Here is a 25,338-nt window from a genome sequence, read left to right as displayed (position 1 = left end):
CTGTGTCACTGGCTTGTTCAGGGTCTCTCACTGATGCCTGTGTCACTGGCTTGTTCAGGGTCTCTCGCTGACTCCATGCTCACTTGTTTGGTTAGGCTGACTGGCCAGCAAGCTTCAGGGATTCTCCTCTTGGTGCCTCCCCAGGACTGGGATTACAGACATGTGGGCATCTGGGGACCTGAACTCAGGTCCTCTTTCTCAAGGGAGCCAGCTCCCCAGTCCCTGCAGCTGCCTCTGGATGATTATGGGGATACACTGGTCAGATAAGCTGTATCTCACTTGAAGCATCTTTTAAAACATATTTCCCTTGATAAAGCAGCAGGGTGGTTCCTCTATGGCTGGGTTCAGGCTCATTCCGTGGCCTCAGACCTACGACTGTGGACAAGTCACTTAGGCCTCTGGTTCTCAGTAGCTTGAACTTTGCAGGTGGTTGTAAAACCACCTACACACAGGAATCTTTTGAGGGTCAAGTGTCAAAAGTCTGGAGATCAGCAGCCACCCCTAGCAACCCTCAGTTGAACCTTAGTCAGCATCCAAGAGAGGTTCTTCTATCATTTCCCCATTTTGTCTGCTGTAAACACCAGATATGTCCAGCAGAGGGCACTAGTAACACAGCCTTGTCTCGAATGTTCCTAAATGTTCTCTGTTGGAGAAACTAGCTGGGATGCCATATATCCAGCTACTAAACTGCAGAGGGAGAAAGTTTTGTGTGGTCTTTTTCTTGCTTATTTGTTTGGATTTTGATGTTGTTTTCCGAGACAGTATCTCAGTATGTAGTTCTGACTGTCCTGGGACTCACTATGTAGAACAGATTGGCCTTGAACTCACAGAGAGCTGCCTGCCTTTGCCTCCCAAGCACCAGGATCAAAGCACCTGGCTGAGTGTGGTTTTGCTTTCCATTTTATGACAGTGTCTCACTACGCAGCTCAGGCTGGCCTCAGCTTGCAATCCTCCTGATTCAGTCTCCAAGGACTGGGGTCATAGGCTTGTGTCTACAAGTCTGTAGTGTTTTGTTAGGAGCTTTCTGAAAATTCTGGGCATAGTTTGTGCAGAGAAGATGTAAAAGACATTTCCAGGGCCTACAACTTTCAAGTGGTTCTCATGAATTCTAAAAGTTTCTGGGCCTGGTTCCTACCTCTAAGTTTTCACCTTGTGTGTGCCGTTATAATTCGGTCTCATTCCAAATTACAGGCATAAAGTTCATCTCTCTCACCAATGAAAACATCCATGCTTGTTGATTTTGTTGGTGCTGGTGGTTGGTTAGATTTTTTGTTTGCTCCTTTTGGTTTTTGGAAACAAGGTCTTGCCTACATAGCCCAACTGGCCTCAATTTCATGATCCCTTTGCCTCGGCTTCCTGAGTACTGGGATTATAGGAATGAGCAGTTTTTGAATTTAGGAAGATCATTGCAGAGTTGAGGACCCATGGGAGATACCATATAACCCCTTACCTACCTATCTGGGGTCAGACTACTGGTGGCCTGGCCGAGTGTGGCATCTCAAAACTCCGTATGCTGTCACTCAGGCTTATTCCTGTCTCAACTCCTACCTACCTCCCCTTGCAAAGTCAACAGAGGGCACGAGAGCTGTATCTCAGGGGCAGAGGTGTGGGGGTGCTGTCATTGTCATTGCCAGCCCCCTACACCCTCTGCCCCTCCTCCTCACTCCCCCCCACTGTGCTAAGTACCCCGGCTTTCCTCCCACCCTGGGGAGAATCTAGTTCCTTCCACTTCCGCCTCTGTCTTTTACATCTTCTCTGCCTGTGTTTTTCTTTTTTAACAGTTTAAAATGATGAATCAATAATTAATTGATGAATTAATAATCACTAATAATTATCTTATTATCAATGAAGTGCTAGACTTTTCCTTAACCAAATTTGTGTTTATAGCATATAGATCATGCTTACAGAACAATCCATCTTCTGCTTACGGAACAGGCCATTGTCCCAGTCATTTACCATGACCTCCGGCAATTCCCTCCTGATTTCCTTAAGTGAAGAGCCTTAAGCTGAGTGTGGGAGGCTGGAGAGATGGCTCAGTGGTTAAGAGCACTAACTGCTCTTCCAGAGGTCCTGAGTTCAATTCCCAGCACCACAAGGCAGCTCACAACTGTCTGTAAATCTAGTTCCAGGGGATGTGACACCCTCACACAGACACCCATGCAGGCGAGACACTAACACACATAAAATAAAAATAAATCTTTAAACAAAACAAAAAACCAGGCTCATGCCTGTAATCTCAGCATCCTAGATGTGGAGGCAAGGGGATTGATGAAAGTCCCAGGACAGGGCTACATAATGAGATCCCATCTCGAAAAAAATAGAAAAAAAATAAAAGAAAGAGGCCAGCTGTCTTTATCTGTCCTTGGAGATGATCTTTCTGGAAGCAAAAGCATACCAAGTGCGGAGCCTGTTGCAGCTTAGCCTTTTCCCACACACACAGCCCATGGCAGCAGGTGGGCACGGATGTGTGGGGGTCACAAAGTCTACAAAATAAGTGTGGAAATCATTCCGCCAAAGCTGTAGGGACGGTCTTGATCTGTGTGTGTGTGTGTGTGTGTGTGTGTGTGTGTGTGTGTGTGATGAGTTTTCTGAAACACACTTCTGTGTTACCTCTACATCTACAATTCCATCACAACAGAAGCTCTGCCTTCAAGGTCGGATGTTTATGCCCTGCAGCAGCAGACAGGCTGATTGCATGCTCTGTGCTCCCGCTTTCTAGAAACATAGTGAGGTTAAGAATATACAAAAATCTCAAAGAACAAAGCAAAGTGTTTGCTGAGACTAATTCAGCAGTTCCAACTGATGGGAGTCTGGGAACCCTGGTGTCTGAGGGATGGAAGGGGAGGCTCTGGTGCTCCTCTGCCCTCTGGAGAGACCAAGCACAGTGTGAGACACCCTGGGCTAAAGCTGGGGACACGGAAGTCTATCATCTTGAGAAACAGGAGACTCACAGTCAAGCAGGGTCTGAGAGATGGATAAAAGTGAACACAAGGGAACCGGGTGAAAATCTGCACACGGAAGACATGGCTGCCCTACACACTGCCTTCAGGAATCAGGGTCCCGAGTTGGAGTTCTGGGAGAAGAGCCCTTTAGTTGGAAACTCCGACAGGCCATAACTAAAAGTCTCTCTTAGAGATCCAGGGATAAACAGTCCTACTTTCATAGACCCACATTCGAATTCTCTGTTCTGTGAGGCGAACTCCTGGATGGAGATTGAGGTCACAGAGCTGGGGATTCTGCTACTTCCGGTATGGTGCGAAGGGTGGTGGAGGCTGGAGCTTGTGTGAGTTAAGTTCTGTCTGTTCCTCCAGACCCACTCAGTGCCCCCTCTTCTGTTGCTCACCCCATGTCAATCGCCATCCATGCTCTGTGTTAATGGCTCCCCAGTCTTACGGCTTCCAAGTGAGCCTGGACAATTAGCAGCCCCCAAACAGACTTGAGTGAGGAAGGACAGAGAAGTCACAGGTGTGGCTGCCTGCTGCATCCTCCTGGAATGCTGGCCAAAGGTCATACTGCCTGCTGCAGTATCTGCTCTGCCTATTACACTGTCCTCTTTGGTTCTGAAGCCCTCCATCTCCCTCATCTCTTCAAGACATGGGCTGGTAAGAGCGCTACCACTGTCACTCCAGGTATGAGTTCAGGCACACCCAGTCCATTCCTTTGTGAACACAGTGGTGGCTTCTCCACCGCCATGTTTGCAGTCTCGCTGTTGCGGATGGTTTGTGAGGGCTCCTGCCGTGGGAGCACTGCAGAATGTGGGACGGCAAAGGAGGAGAGGACCCACAGAAGATGGAGGAGCTGTGGGCCTGGAGGCCCCTCTCCCAACAAAGTGAGTCAGCAGATCTATCAAAGTGTGTGCGTGAGCAGCAATACCTCCAACAGTCTTCATGGAAACGTCACCTACAGGCAATCCCTGACTAAAAAGAACTGTTCTGGAAATTTCAATCCAGGCTAGCCATATTGACTCATAAAAATCACCTCAGGAATGCAAGTCCCTGTCCTACTTCTACGTCTTGCTTTGCTGTGTGGCAAACTGAATTTAATTGGAGTGCCTTGTACCTCATGACGTTTCTGAAGCACTAAAGGTGAGGAATTATAGTTTAAGTCTTTGGTTCTAATCAAACTTTAGAACAGTGAATGGAGTCCCTGGGGGGTGGTGATGAATGAAGCTCATGGAATAACAGCGTTTTACACCTTAGAGCTTTATCTGAATTTTACTTAAGACAGAAAACGTATGTGTGTGTGTGTGGGGGGGGATTGTTGACACATATTTTTAAAATGTCCACTAGCTTGAGGAAGTTGTGAGAGACATTGCCATACTTACAAGCACATGGGAAAAATCACTCAAGCAAATACAGACCTTGTACATGGTATCTGAATATATCTTATTTACAAAGATTGGGAAACTTAAGCCAAGGGATAAGAACAAAGGCCTTATCCAGAGCCACTGAAAATACACGGTTCTCAGCAGAACAAAAGGAAGGTTTTCAGAACCCAGAGCTCATTACCCTGGGAAGAAGTAATGTCTATCAACAATAACTACAACTAAAAAAACAAATTACCAGCCCAAAGAGGAAGTCATCCCTAAGAAGGAGTCAACTAACAAGATTAGCATGAGAAGCATGTGGAAAACAAGACGACTGAAACTCTAAAATGAGCACATTTATAGTGACTAATTTAATAGGATTACAAATCAGGAAACTGTGAAAAACAAAGAATCAACAAGAATCAAACAGAATCGAAAGGACCACTATACAAATTGACTGTATGAAGTAAATGTCACCTTAGAAACAGTTGGGAAACAGGAAGATAAACTTGAGGTATATCTCATGAACCACTCTAGAGAGCTGTAAGGTAAAAGGGCCAGTCAAAGAAACACACCCTGGCCCTGAAACCAGAACCAAAAGGTTAAAAAGGGCCAGTCAAAGAAACACACTTTGGCCAAAGAAACACACTGTGCCCCTGACCAACTCAGTACAGAAACCAACCAATCACTGAGCACAAAGTCCAGCCAATCTCTGAGTTAGTTCATGCTCAGGGACAAATCCCACTAACACTGTGAAAATCTTCACCCTGGAAATACTCTGCTCCTAAGAAACTGCTTGTTCAGTTGGGAGCTGCCCTTTTCCACCCTGACAGAGCCAGCCACTCTCCTGGGCTCTTCCCTCCTAATAAATCTCTTGAGTGAGTTTTGTTGTGCAGTGTGACATTTTTGCTGGAGTGAAGCCAAGTTGTAACAACTTTTGCTGGGGCAGGCGTGGATCTGGAGCAGAGCAGAACTGCGCAGAGCAGAACAGAACTGCAGCACTCCAGGGGACCTGAGCAGAGCTGTAACAGCTTCCGCTGGGGCTGGAGCAGAGGTGTTATATTGGGGAGACCTTTTGCCAGAGCTAGGCTGTAAGCTGCTAGGCTTACAGTGACTTTGTGGTATTTCTTGGCTCCCTGACTGCCAAAATACTTTCTCATCCAAGCTGCAATGCTTACTTTTGGTGCTGTGACCTTGATAGGCTCTCGTGGTGTCTGTGCTCCCCATTGTGGTCTGAACTGCACTGGGACCCTACCCCTCATCTCCAGTCCACCACAAGTAGAACTTCGGGGGATTCAAACGGCTGCATAACAACACCCAGTTCCCAATACTGTTTGTGACCTTTATAAATACTGTGATTGATCAGAGAAATGGAAAGCGATTCCCCTGTCCCTACATTCAAGTTTTCTCTCTTTTCCACTCTAAGCTCAGCTTCTTTTCATCTGGTCTTCTACCCAACACACAGTGTAAATATCCTGTCTTTTAAGAACTATTGTGAGCTACCACACAGCCCAACAGCTATTATATTCTTGCAAATCGTTGAGTGTAATTTCTTGCACAGATATGTAATATACATATAATTATATGTAAATTATATAAATAAAAATATATAATTACAATTATATATACTTTTTAGCAAATGCTATCATTGTCTAAAACTGTTCTGCTACTAACCCTACCTAGGGAGCTCTCTTTTTTTTTTTTTAAACATCAGCACTACTTAGAATCCGACACAGGAACTCTTTGTTAAGTTTGCTTTGTGATAAGGCGATTGTGTCTGGGAGGAAGTCTGCAGATGTCTGCACAGTGCTCCTTTGTCACCAAAGTCTTGCTACAATAAATAATGACGCCATGTTGGCCAGTGTGCTCACTGGTGGAGTTTGGTGCTCGTTTGTCTGGTCTCTTCCTTCCGTCAGGGCGGGCTTCAGTGTGAGAACTGTCGGTGGCAAACAGAGCTGATTTCGAGGGGCATCAGTGTGCACGGGGCTTCTCTCATAAGCACATTCAGTTCTAGAACTGTGCCATCTACTGCAGGTCTCACGTGGGCCAGATTCTGTCTTTCACAGATGAAAAACCCTAGAAACTCGAAGCGTTTAGTAAACTGTTTAGAGAGTTATTAAAAAATATTTTCCATAGGGGAAAAAAAATCTAGTATGGTGACACAGAAATTTGGGGCACTGATAGCCCCTCATGCTGAGGGAGTCAAAACACCAAAACAAACAAACAAAGCAAACCATTAGTCATGTTGTGATGTTTCATGAAGTAGAGGTTGGCTGACCTCAGCCATCTCCATCAGTGTCCCTGAAATGCCCCAAAGAACATGCATTTCAGCAGAGGGCTCCATTGGGTAGCCAACAGGCTCCATCTGCGCTGAAGATGTAGCCAAAAGAGCTAGGTTGCCTTGGAAGGGAAGCATGGTGTGGAGGGTTAGTGGGTTAGAGAATGGGGTGAGGGGTGTGGAGGACGGGAATGGGGTGGAGAGTGGGGTGAGGGTGAAGGGGTGTGGAGGGTGAGGGTGGGGTGAGGGTGAAGGGTGTGGACGGTGAGAGGGGTGTGAGTGGTGGTGGGGTGTGGAGGGTGAGCCTAAGGGTGGATTAGAGGGTAGTGGGGAGAATGGGGGTGAAGGCTGAAGTGTCTAGGATTTCCTCTGTGGCAGGCAGAAAGGGCTCCCACCCCAATTCACCTACACCTACATCCAAATCCTTGAGGTTACATCACCTGCAGGGGGCGCCCTGGGCTCCTGGTTGAATCCACATTGCTGATCAGCTGACCATGCAGTAGGGAAGTTACCACCATCAGCTTTAACCCGAAGACCCTCATCTCAAGCTTCAGCTCCCTAGAGCTGTGAACGGCTGAGGCCGTGTGGTTTTACACCACTGGCTTGTGGCTGTTGCAGTAGCAGTCAGGAGCAGATACACCTGCTACCTGAACGTGTGACTTCCTCACAGAGCAGCTGCTTCATCATCCTTTCAAGTCACAGCCCCAGGAGACCACATCTTGTCATGGCATTCATGGCAGAATGTTCTGGAAAAGAAGCTAATCCAAGCAGGAAGGCTGCTTCTGCAGGGCCTTTCCTGCCTGCCGTTTCTCCCTTCAAACTGTTTTGTTGATGGATGGATCGAAAGAGGATCGTTTCACTTACAATTCAAACGTGGCCTAAAACACCTGGTAATTTGGTGTTTCTTTCCTTGCCCAATCACCAGTTTTAGAGACACGATCTTCCCAGAAGCCTTGCTCTTTTGTGCTGTGCAATATGTTAGACACTCTTTGCCAGGGGGAGGGCTGAAGGAAGGTAACAGGGATGGGCATGGTGGCTGGCAGACTGTGGTCTCCGCTGCTTGCGACACCCACTGGTCATCCTGCCTTATGCAACTCTGAAACGAAGTGAAAGGGCCGTGGGAGCATTTGACTCTCAAGGGGGGCTTTCTGCAGTCAAATGCTCTACCCCGGATCAGTGTTGACCTATTTTCTGTGGAAAAAACTTGGGCTTTGGGTTTTGGTGCTGCATTCATGGAAGTGCATGCAATTCTCATCTCAGCAGGGGCACAATATCATGGCTGGCACCAGGACACACCATACAGGCCTGCAAGGCTCAAGCTATTTCTGACACATGCAAAACGACATGTTTCCTGTCACCTGTGTCTGTGCTGGTCAGCTTCTTGGTAAGGGCACATCCGCTCTTTTGAGGGGAGCCAGCTTCTGTCCAGTTTCTCAGACCCTGGAAACTGTTCCCTTTTCTGCAACAAACCACAGGAGGGGGCAGGGCAGGTACCTTTAGGCTTCCCTTTCTCTAGCCTTCCTTCCTCCCTTTCTTTTGAAGAACAAAAATACCTAGGCCAGCTCCAAGTAGGGGATTTAATGTATTGCTATGCTATGTGTATGCCTCATAAAATTTAAAATGTCTATAAAGGCAAACTACCAGAAAATGGAATTGAAAATAAGAAAAATTAAAATGGCCACAGTGAGACACTGTGTCCTACGTAGTGAATCAGTCACTGTTTTCCGAGAGAGTTCTCGGTTTGGAGACTAGGAGAGGGTGTGACGGGGATGGCACCAGCTTCTGGGGGCTGGCTTAGAGGGCTCAGAATGTTTGCAGAGAGCTAGCTAGGTTTCTCTAACAAGCGCCAACAAGCTCACACTCACCGCCTCGCTCTCTTACTGTTCAGGGTCTGTCGTTTCTTTGCTCGGTTCAGTTACCTGAAACCAGAGATGTTAACTCTAAGCATTCCGTTGAGTGACTGAGAAGCACATGATGAGCAGCTGGCATTCCACCGGTGCTCACCAATTGCTAGGTATTAGTTTTGATAAACACATCAAAGGTATGTCTAGTTGAAATTATTGCGGTTCGTTGGCCCAAAAGCCTAAGGCCCTGTCTGGCAGGAACCTGAAATCCGTTACAGTCAGGGAGCTTTGGGGCTGTACCTTGAAGCCTTCTGCCCACTCGCTTCCTATCCAGTTTTTGAATAGATCTCTTGAGATGTCTGAAAATTATTTAAATTAGAGGTCAAGGTTTAATTCAGAGATACTATCATCAAAAGTTAAGAACCTCTCTCAGTAAGAGAATGACACATGCCATTCGGGGGGAATAAATTTGGAGTGCGACCATTCTAGGGAATGTTCAGTTACCTGGAACTGTGTGTCAAGGGTGTGCTCATCGACCCCACAGTGGGCACGGCGGGGAGCCTAGGATCTGGGTCCATTTGGCTTTCAAAGGGCTTTGGGGATGGAGTCTTGCTGGTTCCTGATGAAATGGCGTCTGATTGCTTGGGCCTGGTCAGGAAAAGGCTGTGGTTTAGACCGTGTGCCAGTCTGACTTGGTGTTGCTGTGACCTAAATACCTCAGACAGCCACCACGAAGGAGGAGTTCTTCATTTTCTTCACACTTCCTGAGGTTTCAGCGCTAGTGGCAGGTGGGTGTGACGGGGCAGAGCTGTTCAACTCAAGGCAGCCAAGCAAGGGACAAGAGGAGCAGGAAGATGCCAGGCAAGCTTATGTCCCCAAGGCCGGGCTCCGGAGACATGCTCGCTTCAGCTCTGCCTCACCCGTTCACCGCCTCCCAGTGGCGCCGTCATGTCCTGAATCCATCTAGAGTTTGGTGCATTCCTAGTCAGAACACTCACCATCTAACCCTGTTTGGAACCACCCTCATTGGCACAGCCAGGGGAGGGCTTTACCCATCTCCAGGCATTTCTCAGTGCAATCTCAAGTTGCGAGTCAAGCTCGACCATCGCAGATGAACCATGCCAGCCCCGCTATGAGGAAAGAGAACAGAAGGAAGCCACCACCAGTGTTGGAAAGGCTGTAAACATTGCATGCTAGGAACCCACAGAGGACAGAGAGGAAGGGGGCACTGCTGTCCTTTGGGGACTGTCAAAATGCAGGACTGCAGTCAATGTAGAGCCAAGGTGGGGAGACGGAAAGGAACCTAGTTTAAGCTTCTGTGCCCAGGAGCCTCCTTGAGCAGTGAGTTCAACTCCAGCCACCAGCCTTTCAGAGAATGGAAATCCGAATCCCTCTTTCTGGGGGACTCACTCCACCTGCCCCTATACCTCAGCAGCTGAATAACAAGCATGGGTGTCTCACAAAGGCCCTGGTGCTTGCCTCTCTAGACCCAATGCTGAAACTTCTTACAAGTGCCCAAAAGAATTCCTTGGGAGCTAGTGTTCTCAGAGGATGTTAGGGTCTGGTATTGGGACAGGGTCTTGACAGATAGGACAAAATGTAGATCCTTGAGCCCAGACATGCTTCATTGACGTCCTATTGCCTTTGCAAGGTAATATTGTTCCTTCAGTTCTTTTAAATTTATTTATCCTAGTCAAAAAGATAGACTTCTGGGGCTGGAGACGTGGCTTGGTGGTTAAGAGCATTGGCTGTTCTTCCAGAGGATCTGGAATAGATTCCCAGCACCCACGTGGCTACTTGCAATTGTCTGTGATGCCAATCCCAGGGGATCTGACCATCTCTGCTGGCCTCTGAAGGCACCAGGCATGAGTGTGTTACACAGATGTATATGTATGCAAAACATAATTTTTACACACAAAAAATAAATATGTAAATTTTAAAAAGAAGTAAGTTTTTAAAGGATATAAAACATTGTATCCACTGATGCAAATTTCTGTAATTCCATTTGCCCCATGGAAAGTGGGGAAGAAAGAAACAGACCTCTGTCACAAGATGAGAACGAATTCGGGTCGGATGTAATACTGGGATGTTTAAGGGTTCTCTAGTTCTGAGACATAATGACCAGGGTCATATTGGGTCCCTCCCTGGGTGGATTGCCAAATAGAAAGAGAAATTGAAATTGTAAAATCTCAACTAAGCAATTATTTCTATGAAAGAAATACCCTTGTCTGAAACTCTTTCAGGAGCTATTACCATGATTTCTGGGATAAGAAATGTTCGGTTAAGGTCATTGAGAATCTGGTGTCTTGCCATAGCTTTCCAATTAGATAATGACTTTTTCTAAGTGTCTCTGTCTGATGGAGACTATTGATCTGCTTATGGAGCCAAATTTTGCATTACTATAAATGACTTGGGTAATGCTGCCGTTTTCATACCTCACTTCCCAAATTAAAAGTGTACGACAAAATCAGGAGTACCCAGGGTTGGAAAGGTCAGTAAGTTTGCATCTGTCCATAGTAGAAAGAATGGATGTAATTCACAAGGTGTATGAAATTGGAACTAGAGAAAAAGAAAAAATGGAAGGATTATTTTTACAGTTTCTCACTAAACTTTTAAAAATGTGGTCCACAGCTTCTCCAAGCTCCCGGGGAATATGCTAGTTGACTCCTTAATGTGTCAGCTGGAGGGGAATGTGACCACACACATATTTGTTCTGGTTTTGGAAGAATATCTTAACATCAGCTTTCTTTATTGAAACATGGTGCATACTGAGCAGGCTCTCATTTTCCCAAGGGCAAACAGACAAGCAGCTTGCTTCTGAGATGTTAAGGCGACCCTGAGATCCAGTGGGCACACTGAGGGGAGGACCGATCCCGATTCTCCTCATATTCCAGGTATCACAAAGCCTGCTCTCCAACAGCGGAGCAGGCCGTTTGACCCTCTCTGTCCACGTTCATAAGCAGCCCCAGACTGAAGAAGGCATGGCTGCTTTTTGAACAAGGGTGGCCCAATTAGTGATGATGACAATGGTAACTTGGTTCTTTCTCTCATAACCTTTGATGCATTTCCCAAGACTGTTTTCTCCCCCTGCCTTTTAAAGAAATCTCTCGTAGTCGGGATTTTCTCTGTTCTACCTGCCAGCTCTCAAATAAGCAACACAGAGGCTTCTTAATTATGAAGGCTTGGCTGATAGCTTAGGCTTATTTCTAACTAGCTCTTATAACTTAATTTAACCCATTTCTATTAATTTACCTGTTGCCACATGGCTCGTGGCTTGTTACCTCATCTGCATGTTGTGCTTCTGAGTCTCCTCAAGACATTGGTAGATCCAACTGGGGCTCAGATAACTAAGACCCCCAAATATAGTGTTTTATGGCACATATAGAAATTTGATGTAATAAGAAAGGTTCTTTTTGATTGCTTAATGAATCAAAACCAGATTATCAAAGGAAACAACAGCTTCCATGCCCTCAGGCCCTCAAGTACTGAGGAATGAAGCTATCCTCGGACAGACGTCCACCATGGATAACATTTGTCTGTTGGGCTCATTCACATTCCAAAGAAACTGTCCCTAGAGCCATTACCTACCAATAATTCAGGCAGAATGTAAACATAGACATGTTTAAGATTTCTCTAAGTCCTGGCAAAAGCTTGTTCTGATATATAATGACCAGGGGTCATACTTATTTCTCTCTCGGTATAGTACCAAACAGAGAAAATGAAATTGGAAAGTCCCAATTAGGCAATTCTATGATACTGATGTTGAAAAGAAATACCCGTGTACTCATACATCTACCAACAGATCTGCATTCCAATTCTCCTGTTCTCTCTAGAAAAAGGAGTGTATATGCTTCTAAGTGCTTCTTGGCTCGTGAGTAGTCACACTCATGTAATTCCCCCCACGCTTTCACTTTTTTTTGTCCGTATGCACATTAACAACATTGTTTTCTTTCTCTTGTTATATCTGTCAGATTGTTCCAGTAAACCTTGAGAAGTCAGAGGTGGTATTTCCCTTTGCCCTATGAAAACAAAGTCCCTTTCTGCCTTGTTGTGTTGTAAGAACTGTTCGATTTGGGACTGGAAAGACAACTCAGAGATTAAAAGCACTTACTGCTCCTGCACAAGACCTGGGGTTTATTTCTAGCACCCACAGAGGAAAACACACACATTTTTGTCCCATCTAAGGTCCTGCAGCTTCTGCCCAGGCTGATGCCTCCTCTCAGACTAGTAAGCAGTCTCTTTCCTTTTCATTCCTCTGGATGTTTCGCATCAGTGTCCCTAGTTGCTGGTACTCCAGGGAACACATCTAAACACTACCAAGTTGTCAAGTGCGCCTCGAAGCTTCTCCACTTGGCATCGGATCGGACAAGGGGGACCAACCCACTGTTGCTTCTGAAGCCTTAGCTTAGCTGTGCACTACTCTCCAATGGAATTCCTTCACATGATGCTCAATGTAATAACCACCTCGCTTTCTCTGTGTGTGGTATGTGGATGTGTTTGTGTGTATGAATTCAGGGGCAGATGCATGCATTCCACAGTGTGCCCATGAAGGTCAGAGGACAATCCTAAGTGACCTTTCACCTTGAGACAGTGTTTGCTATTCACTCATACATACACCATTTTAACTGGCCCGTGCGATTCTGAGGATCCTCTCGTCTCCACCTCCCATCCGGGTGTGCTGGGATTGTAGACGTGTTACCATGTCTGACTTTATATAGATTCTGGGGATCTGCACTCAGATCTTCCCACTTGTGAGGCGAACATATTACCCACTGAACCATCTTACCATCCCATGGTTTATCTTTTGATCTCCTCTCTCAGCCCCGACACACATGCCTCCTAGGTATCGTCTAGGCAGATAGACTAGTTATCCTCACTCCAGTTTTGATCACCTTCCTCCCTCCCATGTTCTGCTTAGTGTCTCACTTTGGGAGCATCATTTTATTTACAGGGCTAACACGAAGACAGTGAAAATCCCATTTTTGGTAGCTTGTGACAGTTAATACCCAGTGGCAATCATATAGTTCGGTGAGCAGAAGAGAGGTGATAGCAAATGCTTTTGCTAAGTGCTGGTGTGTAAACACATAAAAGTTTCAAATAAACCAATCGGTGAGGTCTAGAGGCGGGTCCAGGCTTATGACACGGTGTAAGAGTGGCTGGCCAGTCTCTCTGTAGTGAGCTGCAAGACATCATGTTACAAGGGTAGAAATGTATGAACCCAGCAGCTGCAATGTAACCACTGAACCATCTCACCAGCTCCAAGTCTTCGTTTGCTATAAGTTATATCTCTTTAAACCACAGGCTTTTCCTCCACAAAAGCCGTAAGTGACCATAATTGTGAATGCATTTTACAAGATGAGAATACACAGAGAAAACGTACCTCATCTAAATCAGAGAAGAGATTCAAAATGTTTGAATGTGTGAAGTCCTTCACACAGTATGTTATTGGGGGTCACTATTTTGAGAATTTATTAAGTTGAATAAATATATGAATTATTTGCTATGTAAAAAAATGTAGCACTACATGATACGTTAAGAACCAGCAGGATGAAAAATCCCCTAACCTCCATTTTAAAAAGCAAAGAAAGGGACAGTTCATTAAAATGTAAATCCTTCACTATACTCTATTATGACAGTCCCCAACCATGTTCCTTTTTAAGCAATTTGGTTTATTCATTATTTTTATTTAATGGGCATGGGTGTTTTGCCTGTGTGTATGTTTGTGCACCACGTGTGTATCTGATGCCCACAGACACTAGAAACCAGAAGAGGGGATTGGAGTTACAGACACTTGTGACCTGCCATATATGGGTGCCGAGATTAACTTGGGTCCTCTGGAAAAGCAGCCAGTGTTCTTAATTGCAGACCCATTTCTCCATCCCCTCAACCACATGCAGCAGTACTTACTGTGAGGCACAGGCCTCCTAACCTGCCAGAAAAGAGTGAGATAATCAAAATGAGTTGGCATCTTGCTGTGTGGATGCATGGATTTCTGAGATTAACTGCACCCAGACCATTAGCATTTCTCAGAAGTCAAAGGAATCCCATTTAAATATTAGATGTGCTCAACTAAGCACAACTTGGGGAAGTCAGAAAGAAGAATCAATTTTATATTACTCTCTGCATCCTTTCCCAACCCCCAAATGTAGAAAACAACAAATGAAAAACTCAAGAGGAACACCACTGATATACGATCACTTGGAAGGCCATTGTGTTTTATAAGTAGCAGAAACTGGAGAATTGACTTGAAAATCTATTTTTAACCAACCAATCAACCAACCAGCCTACCAAGCAGTAGCTGCATAAAGGCAGTGGTCACCGTGTAAAACCGCTGCTTGGACTGGAGGAAATTCCAGTTCTATAATTAAAATTAACAGCTACCCTTCCTGAGTCCTGGGGTCTGTGCCAAGTCCTGCACCAAATCTTTTGCTAGTTCAGTAACAAGCTGGGAGCTTTGGGTAAAATTCTCCACGTAAGCTTTTCCATATCTTCAATGAGAACCTGAGTCTAGGCTCTAAAAGGAGACACAATTCCTGTCCATTTTCCATGCCATGCATCTCAGCTGTCCCTTGATAAAAGGACTCCATCTGAATGTCAGTTCCCACTGTTTAGAAGTGGAAGACATTTGGGGTGGACAATCATTGGTAGAAGACGTGAGGACAGCCTGCAGAGGCCATGTCCAGCACTGCAGAATGGGCCATTCTTACTTCCTAAGCAAGCAGACTCCAGGCCTCTCTGTACGTTACTCCCTGAACAGGAAGGAAGCAGAAGCCTTAGACAGAGCCATCTGGAATGCTCATGGCTCTGGGTCTCTTGGTTGAGCATTGGTCTCTCCTCATCTCTACTCCCTCCCATCAGTGGCAATATCTTCAAATAGTCACTCATTGCCATGGTAGGAAAGGAGTCAGACTATAAGCACAAAGGCCAACAATGCATGAGTTTAAACATATAAAAGTAAAGCCCCACCTCCTGGAGGAGTTTGTGTTAAAGCACAGAGATACCCAAGGGCTGCTTGGGAGTGCCTGTTTCCCAGAGGATGTTGAATCTGCTCTGATGTGCAGAGACGCTGCACGGTATAGTAGCAAGGAAGATTTAGAAAGCCTCACCCAGCCATCCTACCCCTGGCTTTCTGCACAATTGGCTGAGAATACTAATTTCCACAAAGACAGTTGGTAGTGAAAGGACAAACAAACAAAGAAACAAACCAGAGCATACTCCCTAGGAAGCGGAAATAGAATAGATACCGATGGATGGATGGATGGATGGATGGATGGATTGGATGGATGGATAGATAGGGGGTATTGAATGGAGAATCAAATGGGGAGGGGGAGGGGAGAAAAAGGTAAGGAAGGGAATGTGAGGAGGGAAAGCTAAAACTAAGGACCATTCGAGGAGTCATATGGAAACCTACTACAATAGAAGCTTCTTTTTTTTTTTTTGGTTTTTACGAGACAGGGTTTCTCTGTATTGTTTCGGAGGCTATCGGTCCAGCCTGGCCTCGAACGCACAAAGATCCGCCTGCCTCTGCCTCCCGAGTGCTGGGATTAAAGGCGTGCGCCACCACCGCCCGGCTACAATAGAAGCTTCTTAAAATATACACATAAATGAAAGAAACACAAATGGAATCATCAAATAACAGGGGAGACAAAGCCCCAAATGGGCATTTCTCACTCAACACCAAGTGAAACCTCCAGTGCTAGGAACGGGTAACATATAATGGAGTTGTTGGACAAAGGGTCCCTTACAGAAACCCCCAAATAACTCAGGGCTATTGCCAAGTTATTAGTTGCTCTTCACAAACTGATGGAAAAGCCCTGTTGTTGAAGACAACACCTGTATAATTCATTGAAGACGGAAAGGCTGAGCTGGTGCCTACCTAGAACCTTCACCTCTACTGATGAGTGTTCATGACACTGGTGCTCTGCCTACTACCAGAGGAGAAAAGTAAATACCAACTCAACTATAAAGCCTCCTATCTGCAACAGTGACTTGACTGTGTGATAGGCTGGTGAGTGGTACAAAGGTTAAGGGAGTAACCAACCACTATCTGATGGGATGAAGACCCACTCCATGAGGGAGCACACACCCGAACACCACTGCTCAGGTGGCCAAGAACCTGAGACCCAATAAGCCAAAGACCTAGGGGAAAACCAAGTACTACTGTTCTGCTAAAAGACTGCAGCAATAAAAATGACTCTGGAGGCAGAGGCAGGAGGATCTCTGTGATTTTTAGGCCAGCCTGGTCCACAAAGTTACACAGAGAAACCCTGTCTCAAGAAGACAAAACCAAAAACACTCCTAACAGCATTCTGCTCTACTCAAAAATCAGCATCTTGCTCTGTCATCATTAAGGAATGCTCTTCCTCAGTAGATGGGAACAAAAACAAGAAACGCATAACTGGACCGTGTGCAGAGAGTGGGATATCTTGGAACACTCAACCCTGAAAAGGATATTTCCATCAATTCCCTCCCTCACAACTCCAATAACTCTAGCAGAGGAGACAGAAAGATTGTAGAAGCCAGAGGGGATGGAGGACACCAAGGAAACAAGGCCTTCTAGACACAATAGGACTAATATACATAGGAACTCATAGAAATCCATGGCAGCACTCACAAGGCCTGCACAGGTCCTAGCCAGATGGTGTCCCAGTGCTGAGAGGGGAAGTTGACACAGCCCCCATCCCTAACCTGGAAGATGTCTCTAATTGTATTTTTGGAGGGTTTTTGTTTTGTTTTGTTTTGCCTTACAGGTCTTTTGCTTGTGTATTATGGTTCCTGATTTTGTGTTTTTGTGTGATTTCTGTGTGTGTGAATGTGCATGAGTTTTATTTCCCCCCTCTGTTTGTTTATTTTGTCCTATTCAAGTTTATTTGGTTTTTAATCTCTTCTTCTTCTTCTTCTTCTTCTTCTTCTTCTTCTTCTTCTTCTTCTTCTTCTTCTTATTATTATTATTATTATTAATTATATGCATGTTTGTTTTCTAATGAGAGAGACAGAGAGAAAGAAATAGATTTGGATGGGTGGGGAGGTAGGGAGTATCTGGGAGGAATTGGGGAGGGAAACTGTTATCAGAATATGTTGTATGAAAAAATAGATTTTTAATTGAAAAAAGTCATCACAGACAGAATTAGTTTCCAGATTTATAAAGCTAGACATCAGGAACATACCACCAAGCTAGATGGAGCAAAACTCTGAGCTTTAAAATTATACTGTTTAGGTTAGTACATGTAATGATATCCACTTATAATGTCCAGAGAAGACTCAGACCTCAAACTACATACATATTATTTCTACTGTAGCTAAAACAGATCAAACATATGTGAACCCCTAATAACTAAACCAATGCCATCATCATCATCACATAAATGAATCAATACAGTGTTCCTGGATGGAGAGATACCATAACTGTGTCTAAGTGCTGGTTCTTTTCTAATTAGAGTACTTCTAACCAAAATCCAAAGTGGTGTTCTTATGGTGGTAAACAAGATAAAGCAATTCCAAAGATTATAGTGATCACTATGGATAAAAAAGGCATATGGGCAGGGCTGGGTGTAGCTCAGTAGTAGACCTGTGAACCAGAATGTGCAACGCCCAGGGTTTGATCTCCAACAGTGCAGAGGGCAGGGACTGGAGAGTTTTGTGTAAAAACAACAATTAGTTTAGAACGTCTAATGTAGGTGTAATGAGATGTTGTTTCTTTTGAAATAACGAAAACTGCATGTAGTACTGACATTAAATGTACAAGTCCGTGATCAGAACAGGAAATGAAACAAAAGGGCTGACCATAGAAGACGTCTGTGGCGCACAGAGAGAGGTGGATTTCAACCTGAGGTGAAGATCAAGTGCACACAGCCAGAGGCAGAACTTCTTAGCATTCTACACAGATACAATTCTGAGAGACTCATTGATTCAAGTGGAGAGTAAATAAACAGTAGGTCAATAATTTAAGGAATGAGGAAGGACTTGCTAAACTAATCAATAAAAGACATAAAAGAACAGCTTGGTGGATTCCAAAGCCTACCATTTAAAATCTTTACATCAAAGCACATAAGAAACGAGGCTGTAAGCTAAGGACAAGTTCTTAGTGTGTATGGCAGATGGCTACCCTCTCTTCCACCACACGAGCATGTGTGTATATGTATGCAGACTGTGCTAAGAACCATAACTATGCCAATAGAAATATTAGAAAATGTCGAGGGAAAGAGTTTTAAATGCTAGAGTAATTACTAATTAATATGCAAACAAAACTTTTTTTTTGTTTTGCAAAATGTCTGAAGATCTTAATGTCAAAAATGTCTCCTGAAATCAAAGAAAGAGGAGTGGGGATCTAAGCAAACGTTTAAGTCTGCCAGTATGGATAAACTTAAAAAAACAAAAAACCTCACCCATATGACTGAGCTGGTCCACTCCTTGGCACGTGCCTAAAGACATCCTACTCCATAGATACTTCCTCCCCCAACGTTTACTGCTGCTCTATTCACAACAGCTAGGGGATGGAAACAACCTAAATGTTCTTCAACACATGAATGGATGAGGACGTGGATATGCGTACTAGGGAGAACTGTTCAATCAAGAAGAAAAATCTGTGCCCAACAGCCCACTGCAGTCAGAGTTTTATCACGCCAACAAGAAAGGAAGGACACCACTTGGGTGGGAGGCAAATTTTAAAGTGTTGCTAGGAGGCAGATGACACCTTAAGGACACAGTTTGAGCTACTGAACCATCTTGCCTGTGGACATTCGCATAAAACAATATATTTCCCTTTGTTGTTTCAAATGTGTTTGTCTTCTTTTTAATCTTTTGATTAGCAGCCTATAACAGTTACATTTCTGGTGTGGTTACCTGCCCTATAATTTTGTGTAGGATGAGTAGTTTTACCTGCACAGATTTTTTTTTCTTAATTGATCACAGTGCCTTCAAGTCCCTGCATATTTCTTTTATTTCTAATGTTTTAGAGCTTTAGGTCTAAAATTGGAGTGTAATTGTTGGTGCGGTTTGAAGCATCTGAAAATGGAAACAATTGCATTTTCAAGCATAGTAACGATTATATAGATGTGTATAAGCACATACACATTTTCTTTGACTTTCAGAGGGTATTGGCTTTACAGGGTAGATTTGCTTCTTAGGCTTAACTGTATGTTTTACAATTTATAGAAACAATATGTCTGACACACTATGATTGCCTTGTAGATTTATACAAGATCTTTGCCACAGGGTTTGTACTGATCATAATGACATAACGTCAAGTACATTTCACATTGTTCCTATGTCTAGGTGTATCTGTTTCTATAAAATGTCTCTGTAATACTCAAGACATTATTGTCTATTCTCAATTTCTACCCAAGTACTCAAGCTAAATCTCAATAGTCACTTAGTTGTACAGGCCTGTGTTCCCAGCTACTCCAGAGGCTGAAGCAGGAAGGTAACAAGTTCAAGGCTGCTGGGGCAACAGAGTGAGTTCAAGGCCAGTGTGGGCAACTTAGTAAGACCCAGTCTCAAATTCAAAGGAAACAGAGGGTTAGGGACATACCATAGGGGTAGAGGGCTTGCCCAGCATGGCAAAGTCTTAGGTTCAATTTTTAGTTCTAAAAACAAATAATTCATATTTCTTCCCTCAGGACATATTTCAGGGCAAGCATGATCATAAATAGATTAAACACTAGTAAGACTTAACCTTATGTTATTTTTTTACCTTATTTTCTGATTATAGGCATATCGTATGCTGACTGAATGAATTTGTTACCATGCTGTCAATATCCCTTTCTTGATTCTATGTGTGATATGGTAGTTATTTCTCTTATTATACATAGTTTGTTTTCCCAGAGATTACAGTATATACTACTCAGCAAACTCTGACATTTGTGCTTATGGAATTCCATAATCAGAAAAATTATTTGGAAGGACAAGAAAGAAGGCTCAGCTGTTCGAAGCATGTACTGCTCTTGCAGATAACCCACATTGTCCCCCCCCCATGCTCACAACTGCCTGTCCCTTCAGCTCCAAGGAGACTTTATGTGTCTAATCTCCATTGAGCATCTACACCCATAAGCAAAGATACCCCACAGCACACATACGTATAATGAAAAATAATTCTCTTACAAGAGATATTGCTTTGTTATTTCATCTTTAAATATTCTTAACACAATACATACAAATCTTACATAGTTTATGCTTCATGACAATCTCTAATTATGATAGCAAAGACTGCAAGCTGAAATGTAAATCAGTTCATTTCATTACATTTAATTATCACTATTTTAGATTGAATTAACAACCCTTGTGCACGCGCACACACGCACACACACACACACACACCCATAACATATATGAAATAGTTATGTGCCATTTGAAATTATTTTATCAAAATATGTGTTCACCTTTTGCTCAGGGAAATCCCTGGATGAAAACCAGCTCTGTTGGGCTATGGAAAAACCAAAGGATGGAGGAAAGGTTCTCAGAAGCTGGATAAAGAAAATGAGGACGGCTGCTTTAGATACTTTTCTATTGCTATGATAATACAGCATGGCCAGGGCGACTTATAAAAGAAAGTATTTGGGGGGCTTATGGTTCCAGAGGGGCAGAGTCCATAATTGGGATGAAGGCATGGCTGCAGGACAGCTAAGAGCTCACATCTCCAACAGAAAACAGGAAGTAGAAAGCTTAGTGGGCGTGGCACATAGCTTTTGAAACCTCAAAGCCAGCCCCCAATGACACACTTCCTCAAACAAGGCCACACCTCCTAATCCTTCCCAAGCAGTTCACCAAGTATCCATGAGTCTATGGGCTGTTCTTAGTCAAACTATGACACCTTCTTTTGAACAAAATAAACTTACACATTGTTTTAAAATTAATTTTATGTGTATGAGTGTTTTGCCTGCATGCATCTATGTACATCATATGCTTGGTGCCCTCAGAGGTCAGAAGACGGTATCAGATCCTCTGCAACTAGAGTTAACGGGTGTTTCTGAGCCACCCTGTGGGTACTGGGAACTGAATGTGGGCCCTCTGCAAGGGCAACAAGTGCTTTTAACTGCTGAGCCATCTTTCTGCCTTTCAAAATAAACTCAAGCCCCACTTTAGGAGGATACTACTCTGCAGTGTCATTGTGTGAGTTCTGCTTTCTTGTTTGGCTATCATCCAAGGCTGTGGTAAATTCAGTGCGGGCCCATGGCATTAGTCTCAGCTTTGTGGACTAAAAGTCAAGGTAACCACTGAAGATTGTACTAGTTTTCTAAGAGGCAGGGAAACTAATTTAAAAAAATCGATTTGGAATTGAATCTTTTATTCTCAAAAGAAAACCAACTGAGATGATCAGCACTGGATAGGTTTTCACAGAAATATACAAACTAACATTGGATACCTGCACACATGACTTTGCGGCCTCACGCAACAGAGTTCTCTGTGATGGCTTTGAGCTGCTAGCCTGTCATTGACTATGGGTTCAAGAAAAGACAAAATGTAAATACAGCCCTTTCTGCATTTACGTTTTGAGCATTTGTTTTTCTTACTGTAAACATGTTCTTCAGGTAATTCTCAACACCCTCACCGGCCTCCAAAGGCCCTTTCTAGTCCCCAAGTCACAATTCTGCAATGACTCCTAACATCAGTCGTTCACAAGGAAGGGGGGCCACAGAGAGAACTCGGGTGAGGAGACCTGTAGGTCTCCACACGGAAGGAACCTGTGCTCCAAGAGATGAGTCACTCTTATATAAACGTCTGTGGACTTTACAAATAAAAGGAGACATCGCTCACTCTCCTTTCTCTTACCCAGTCCATATTTAGAGCTATTCTTCTACTAGGAAAACCTTCTAAAACAAAACTGCTTTCCCTGATCTCCACATAACAAGAAGGAGAGCAGACATAGAACATAATAGGAATCTGTGTTGCTCCAAACATATCACAGGACCGGATGATGCGAAAGCCTTCACCAAACTTGGGACCGTGACACCAGTCACACCGAGATGTGCTGAAAGGAAGGAACATCAAGTGGGCATTTTGGGTTTCTACAAATGCAAAGATTAACACTTGGTTTTTTTATTGAGCTTACATCAAGATAAGGAACCTACTATTAAGTCAAAATTTAAATCCTAATACAGTGGCACTACAGGTTAAATATGTGCGCAAGGAACCTATTTTCTAACACAAAAGAATATGTCACAGTGCATTATGATTTAAAAGTGAAGCTGGAAATGCAAGCCTTTCTGAATCCTACGCAAGCACACTGTTACTGAGCCATATTCTCTTATCACAGTGGGGGTCTGCAGCAGAGCAACCATTCACGTATGGCAAAGAAGCAAAAGACTTGGGAGCCCACTTTTCCTTAAAGGGCAGGGTCTCCCAGGACCTGTGAAGCTTTCACTAGGCCCAACCTCTTAAAGGTTGTTAATCTCCCAGTAGCAGCACCTTGGTGGTAAGGACGTTGTCACATGATTCTCTGAGGGACAATCAAGATCAAAGCTATGATATGTATCTCTTTATTGAGTCAATATTAGGCTTTTATATATTCCTGGGAAACCATTTTACTTAGACATACTATAAACATCTGTACAAACTCTAGTCCCAGCAAGGATGATGGTGATCTCCTTTACTTATATAGTCAAAATAGTTATAGAACATCTGAGTGGATCCTAAAGACCCTAGTCTTGGGATTAGGTAACAAAGTGCTAATTGCTTATTGATTCTGAATGCAAAAAAAACCCTGATCTACTCTTGGTATCTCCCAGGGCAGAATGGAGCAATGCATATCCCTTGGGACTAAACAATTTTGGAAAGGAATCACTTCGTGTACTTAGTAGTTCATAGAAGAGGTTTAACTAATGGATGCATAGATACTGTCCACCATCATTGAACTTCAGAAATAACTGGAGAACGATATAAAATGGGACTGATTTAGAGTACATTAGTATACCTGCAAAGCAAGAATGGGTAAAGGAAGAACTGTGTGTGTGTGTGTGTGTGTGTGTGTGTGTGTGTGTATGCACTATAGTGCAGTACTTAGAAGTGTGCTTTGATAGAAAGCATGTTTGAAATTACTCACCTTCTTAGATACCTTTGAAGTTTCTTTGGGATGAAATCATAAACTTTATGTAGATTATTTTTGACAATGAACAAAGAACAAATTTGAGTTAGTCGTGGGGGGTTGTTCCAGCAACACTCTATCCAAAAATGACAATTAGTGAACGTATTATCAAATTGGAGTTTGGTCAAATTAAGCCTTAAAATCCCAGGTGGAAAAGAAGTCATGTAATTCCCATCAACAACCAGTTTGTCAAGTGACCTGTACAGAAGAGAAACGGTATTTTAAAAGCTAATCGTGCAATTTGTAATAGTCATGCACCTTTCTGCACTGGGATTCTTGAAACCTGGCACCAAAACTGGTGGCAATAAAATATCTTTTTAATATTTTCTTAGAATCAAGAGAATTTTCTTATAAAACAAGTGAGCCAATATATCATTATGCAAAGAGGCGCATTCATGTGAACAGGATAGATGATGCATACACGTAGGGTATTTGCAAACGTCTTCACCGTGGAAAAAGAAATAGCCACATAAGCAGGAAGACTAAAAATTGTTATATCACAAAGGCACAGTGTGGTGACATGCAGAAAAAAATTATGTTCAAAGACAAACTAAACACCAGTATATGTTTTTCACTCATGCTTAATAAAAACAGTGAAATATGTAAATATGTAACCTCAAAATACACTGTTACGGTATGCTTTGACTCCTCGGCAACTTGGTCCCCTCACTCTGCACTGTGCCAATTGTTTCTAATAATCCTTTCCCTTTATTCAAAGGGAATGAACGTGACTGATTTTTTTTCTCATTGCCTCAGTGGTGTTTCCTGCAGTCATTTATCTCTTTTCTAATGAGTGCTGAAAGTAGACAGAAAAGTTTCTGTAAACGAGAGACATACAAACACCAAGTCATCGTCAAAATGCTCTACAGGGAAACAAGCCTCTAGATAATTGAGCAGGTGGGAGTTTCTGAACTCTCCTGGACAATCTAGTCTCACATACCCTTTGCCTCACACTGGGTTCTCTAATGGTAACTCTTGCTGACAAAGTAAAATATGATCAGAGTAACAAACAACGGGACAGCTCTTCAAATACAGCTTGACTACTGTTCTTGTGGCCAACTGAATGCAAGGCAAACCTCAAGCTCTTATTTTGTCCTGAAAGACAGATGGACACAATCATGTTCCCTCTACCGGTAACACAAACTTAGGGGGTCAGGTGCAGAGAACTGCTACAATCTGAACATTTGCACCCCTATACTTTTTGTTTCTTAGAATTTTTCATATAATATGTTTTGATCATATTCCTTCCCCTACCCCAACTCTTTCCAGATCCTCCCACTTAACAACCACATCTTTATCTATTTCTATTTAAAAAACACACACACACCAAAAACTACAAAGACAAAAGACAAAAGTGCCAAAACAAAACAAAAAGCTCCACCCACACAAACAAAACACTAAACAAACAATAACAACAACGAAAACAACAACAAATGTGGAGTTCATTTGGTGATGACTAACTAATCACAGGCATGGAGCCTGCCCTGGAGTGTGGTTACTATATCCAGTGAGATTCCATTGGTTAAAAACTTGAATTTTCCGTTGACAGCATGTATCAGTTACAAATAATTATTGGTTAGAAATGAGACCCTACATGTACACCCCTCTCAGTTCTGGGACCCTGTCTAGCTTGAACCTGTGCCGGTTGTATGTCACCACAAGTCATTTTATTGCTATGTCCCTTTAGCAGAATAGTAGTATTTGGTTTTACCTAGGTCAGTAGCCTATCTAGTCTCAGGTTCTTGTTCAGTTTGGAGCATCAGGTATCCAAGCAGAAAATGACTGGTTATTCCTATAACATTTGTGCCACTACTAAGCTAGTGTATCTTGC

The 25,338-nt window shown here is 43.5% G+C and overlaps 1 protein-coding gene across 4 annotated transcripts in view; it reads right to left on the bottom strand.

Annotated features, from left to right (window-relative positions):
* Positions 1-21,693: 21,693 nt before the first annotated feature.
* Positions 21,694-25,338, bottom strand: part of Lrrc63 (leucine rich repeat containing 63) — a 30,081-nt gene continuing 26,436 nt past the window's right edge. For all 4 annotated transcript variants that reach the window (XM_040730438.1, XM_013114029.3, XM_040730482.1 and 1 more), the window contains 2 exons: positions 23,466-23,705; positions 21,694-22,394 (listed from right to left, as the gene is read on the bottom strand). In XM_040730438.1, the coding sequence (XP_040586372.1) occupies positions 22,154-22,394; positions 23,466-23,705 (481 nt within the window). In that variant the 3' untranslated portion in view covers positions 21,694-22,153. The remainder of the gene's footprint in view (positions 22,395-23,465; positions 23,706-25,338) is intronic.

This window comes from Mesocricetus auratus, unplaced genomic scaffold (genome assembly GCF_017639785.1).
Source record: "Mesocricetus auratus isolate SY011 unplaced genomic scaffold, BCM_Maur_2.0 Super-Scaffold_2245, whole genome shotgun sequence".
NCBI classification, from domain to species: Eukaryota; Metazoa; Chordata; class Mammalia; order Rodentia; family Cricetidae; genus Mesocricetus; species Mesocricetus auratus.
The sequence above is the reverse complement of the archived record's forward strand: the minus strand, read 5'-3'. Positions and strand labels throughout refer to the sequence as shown.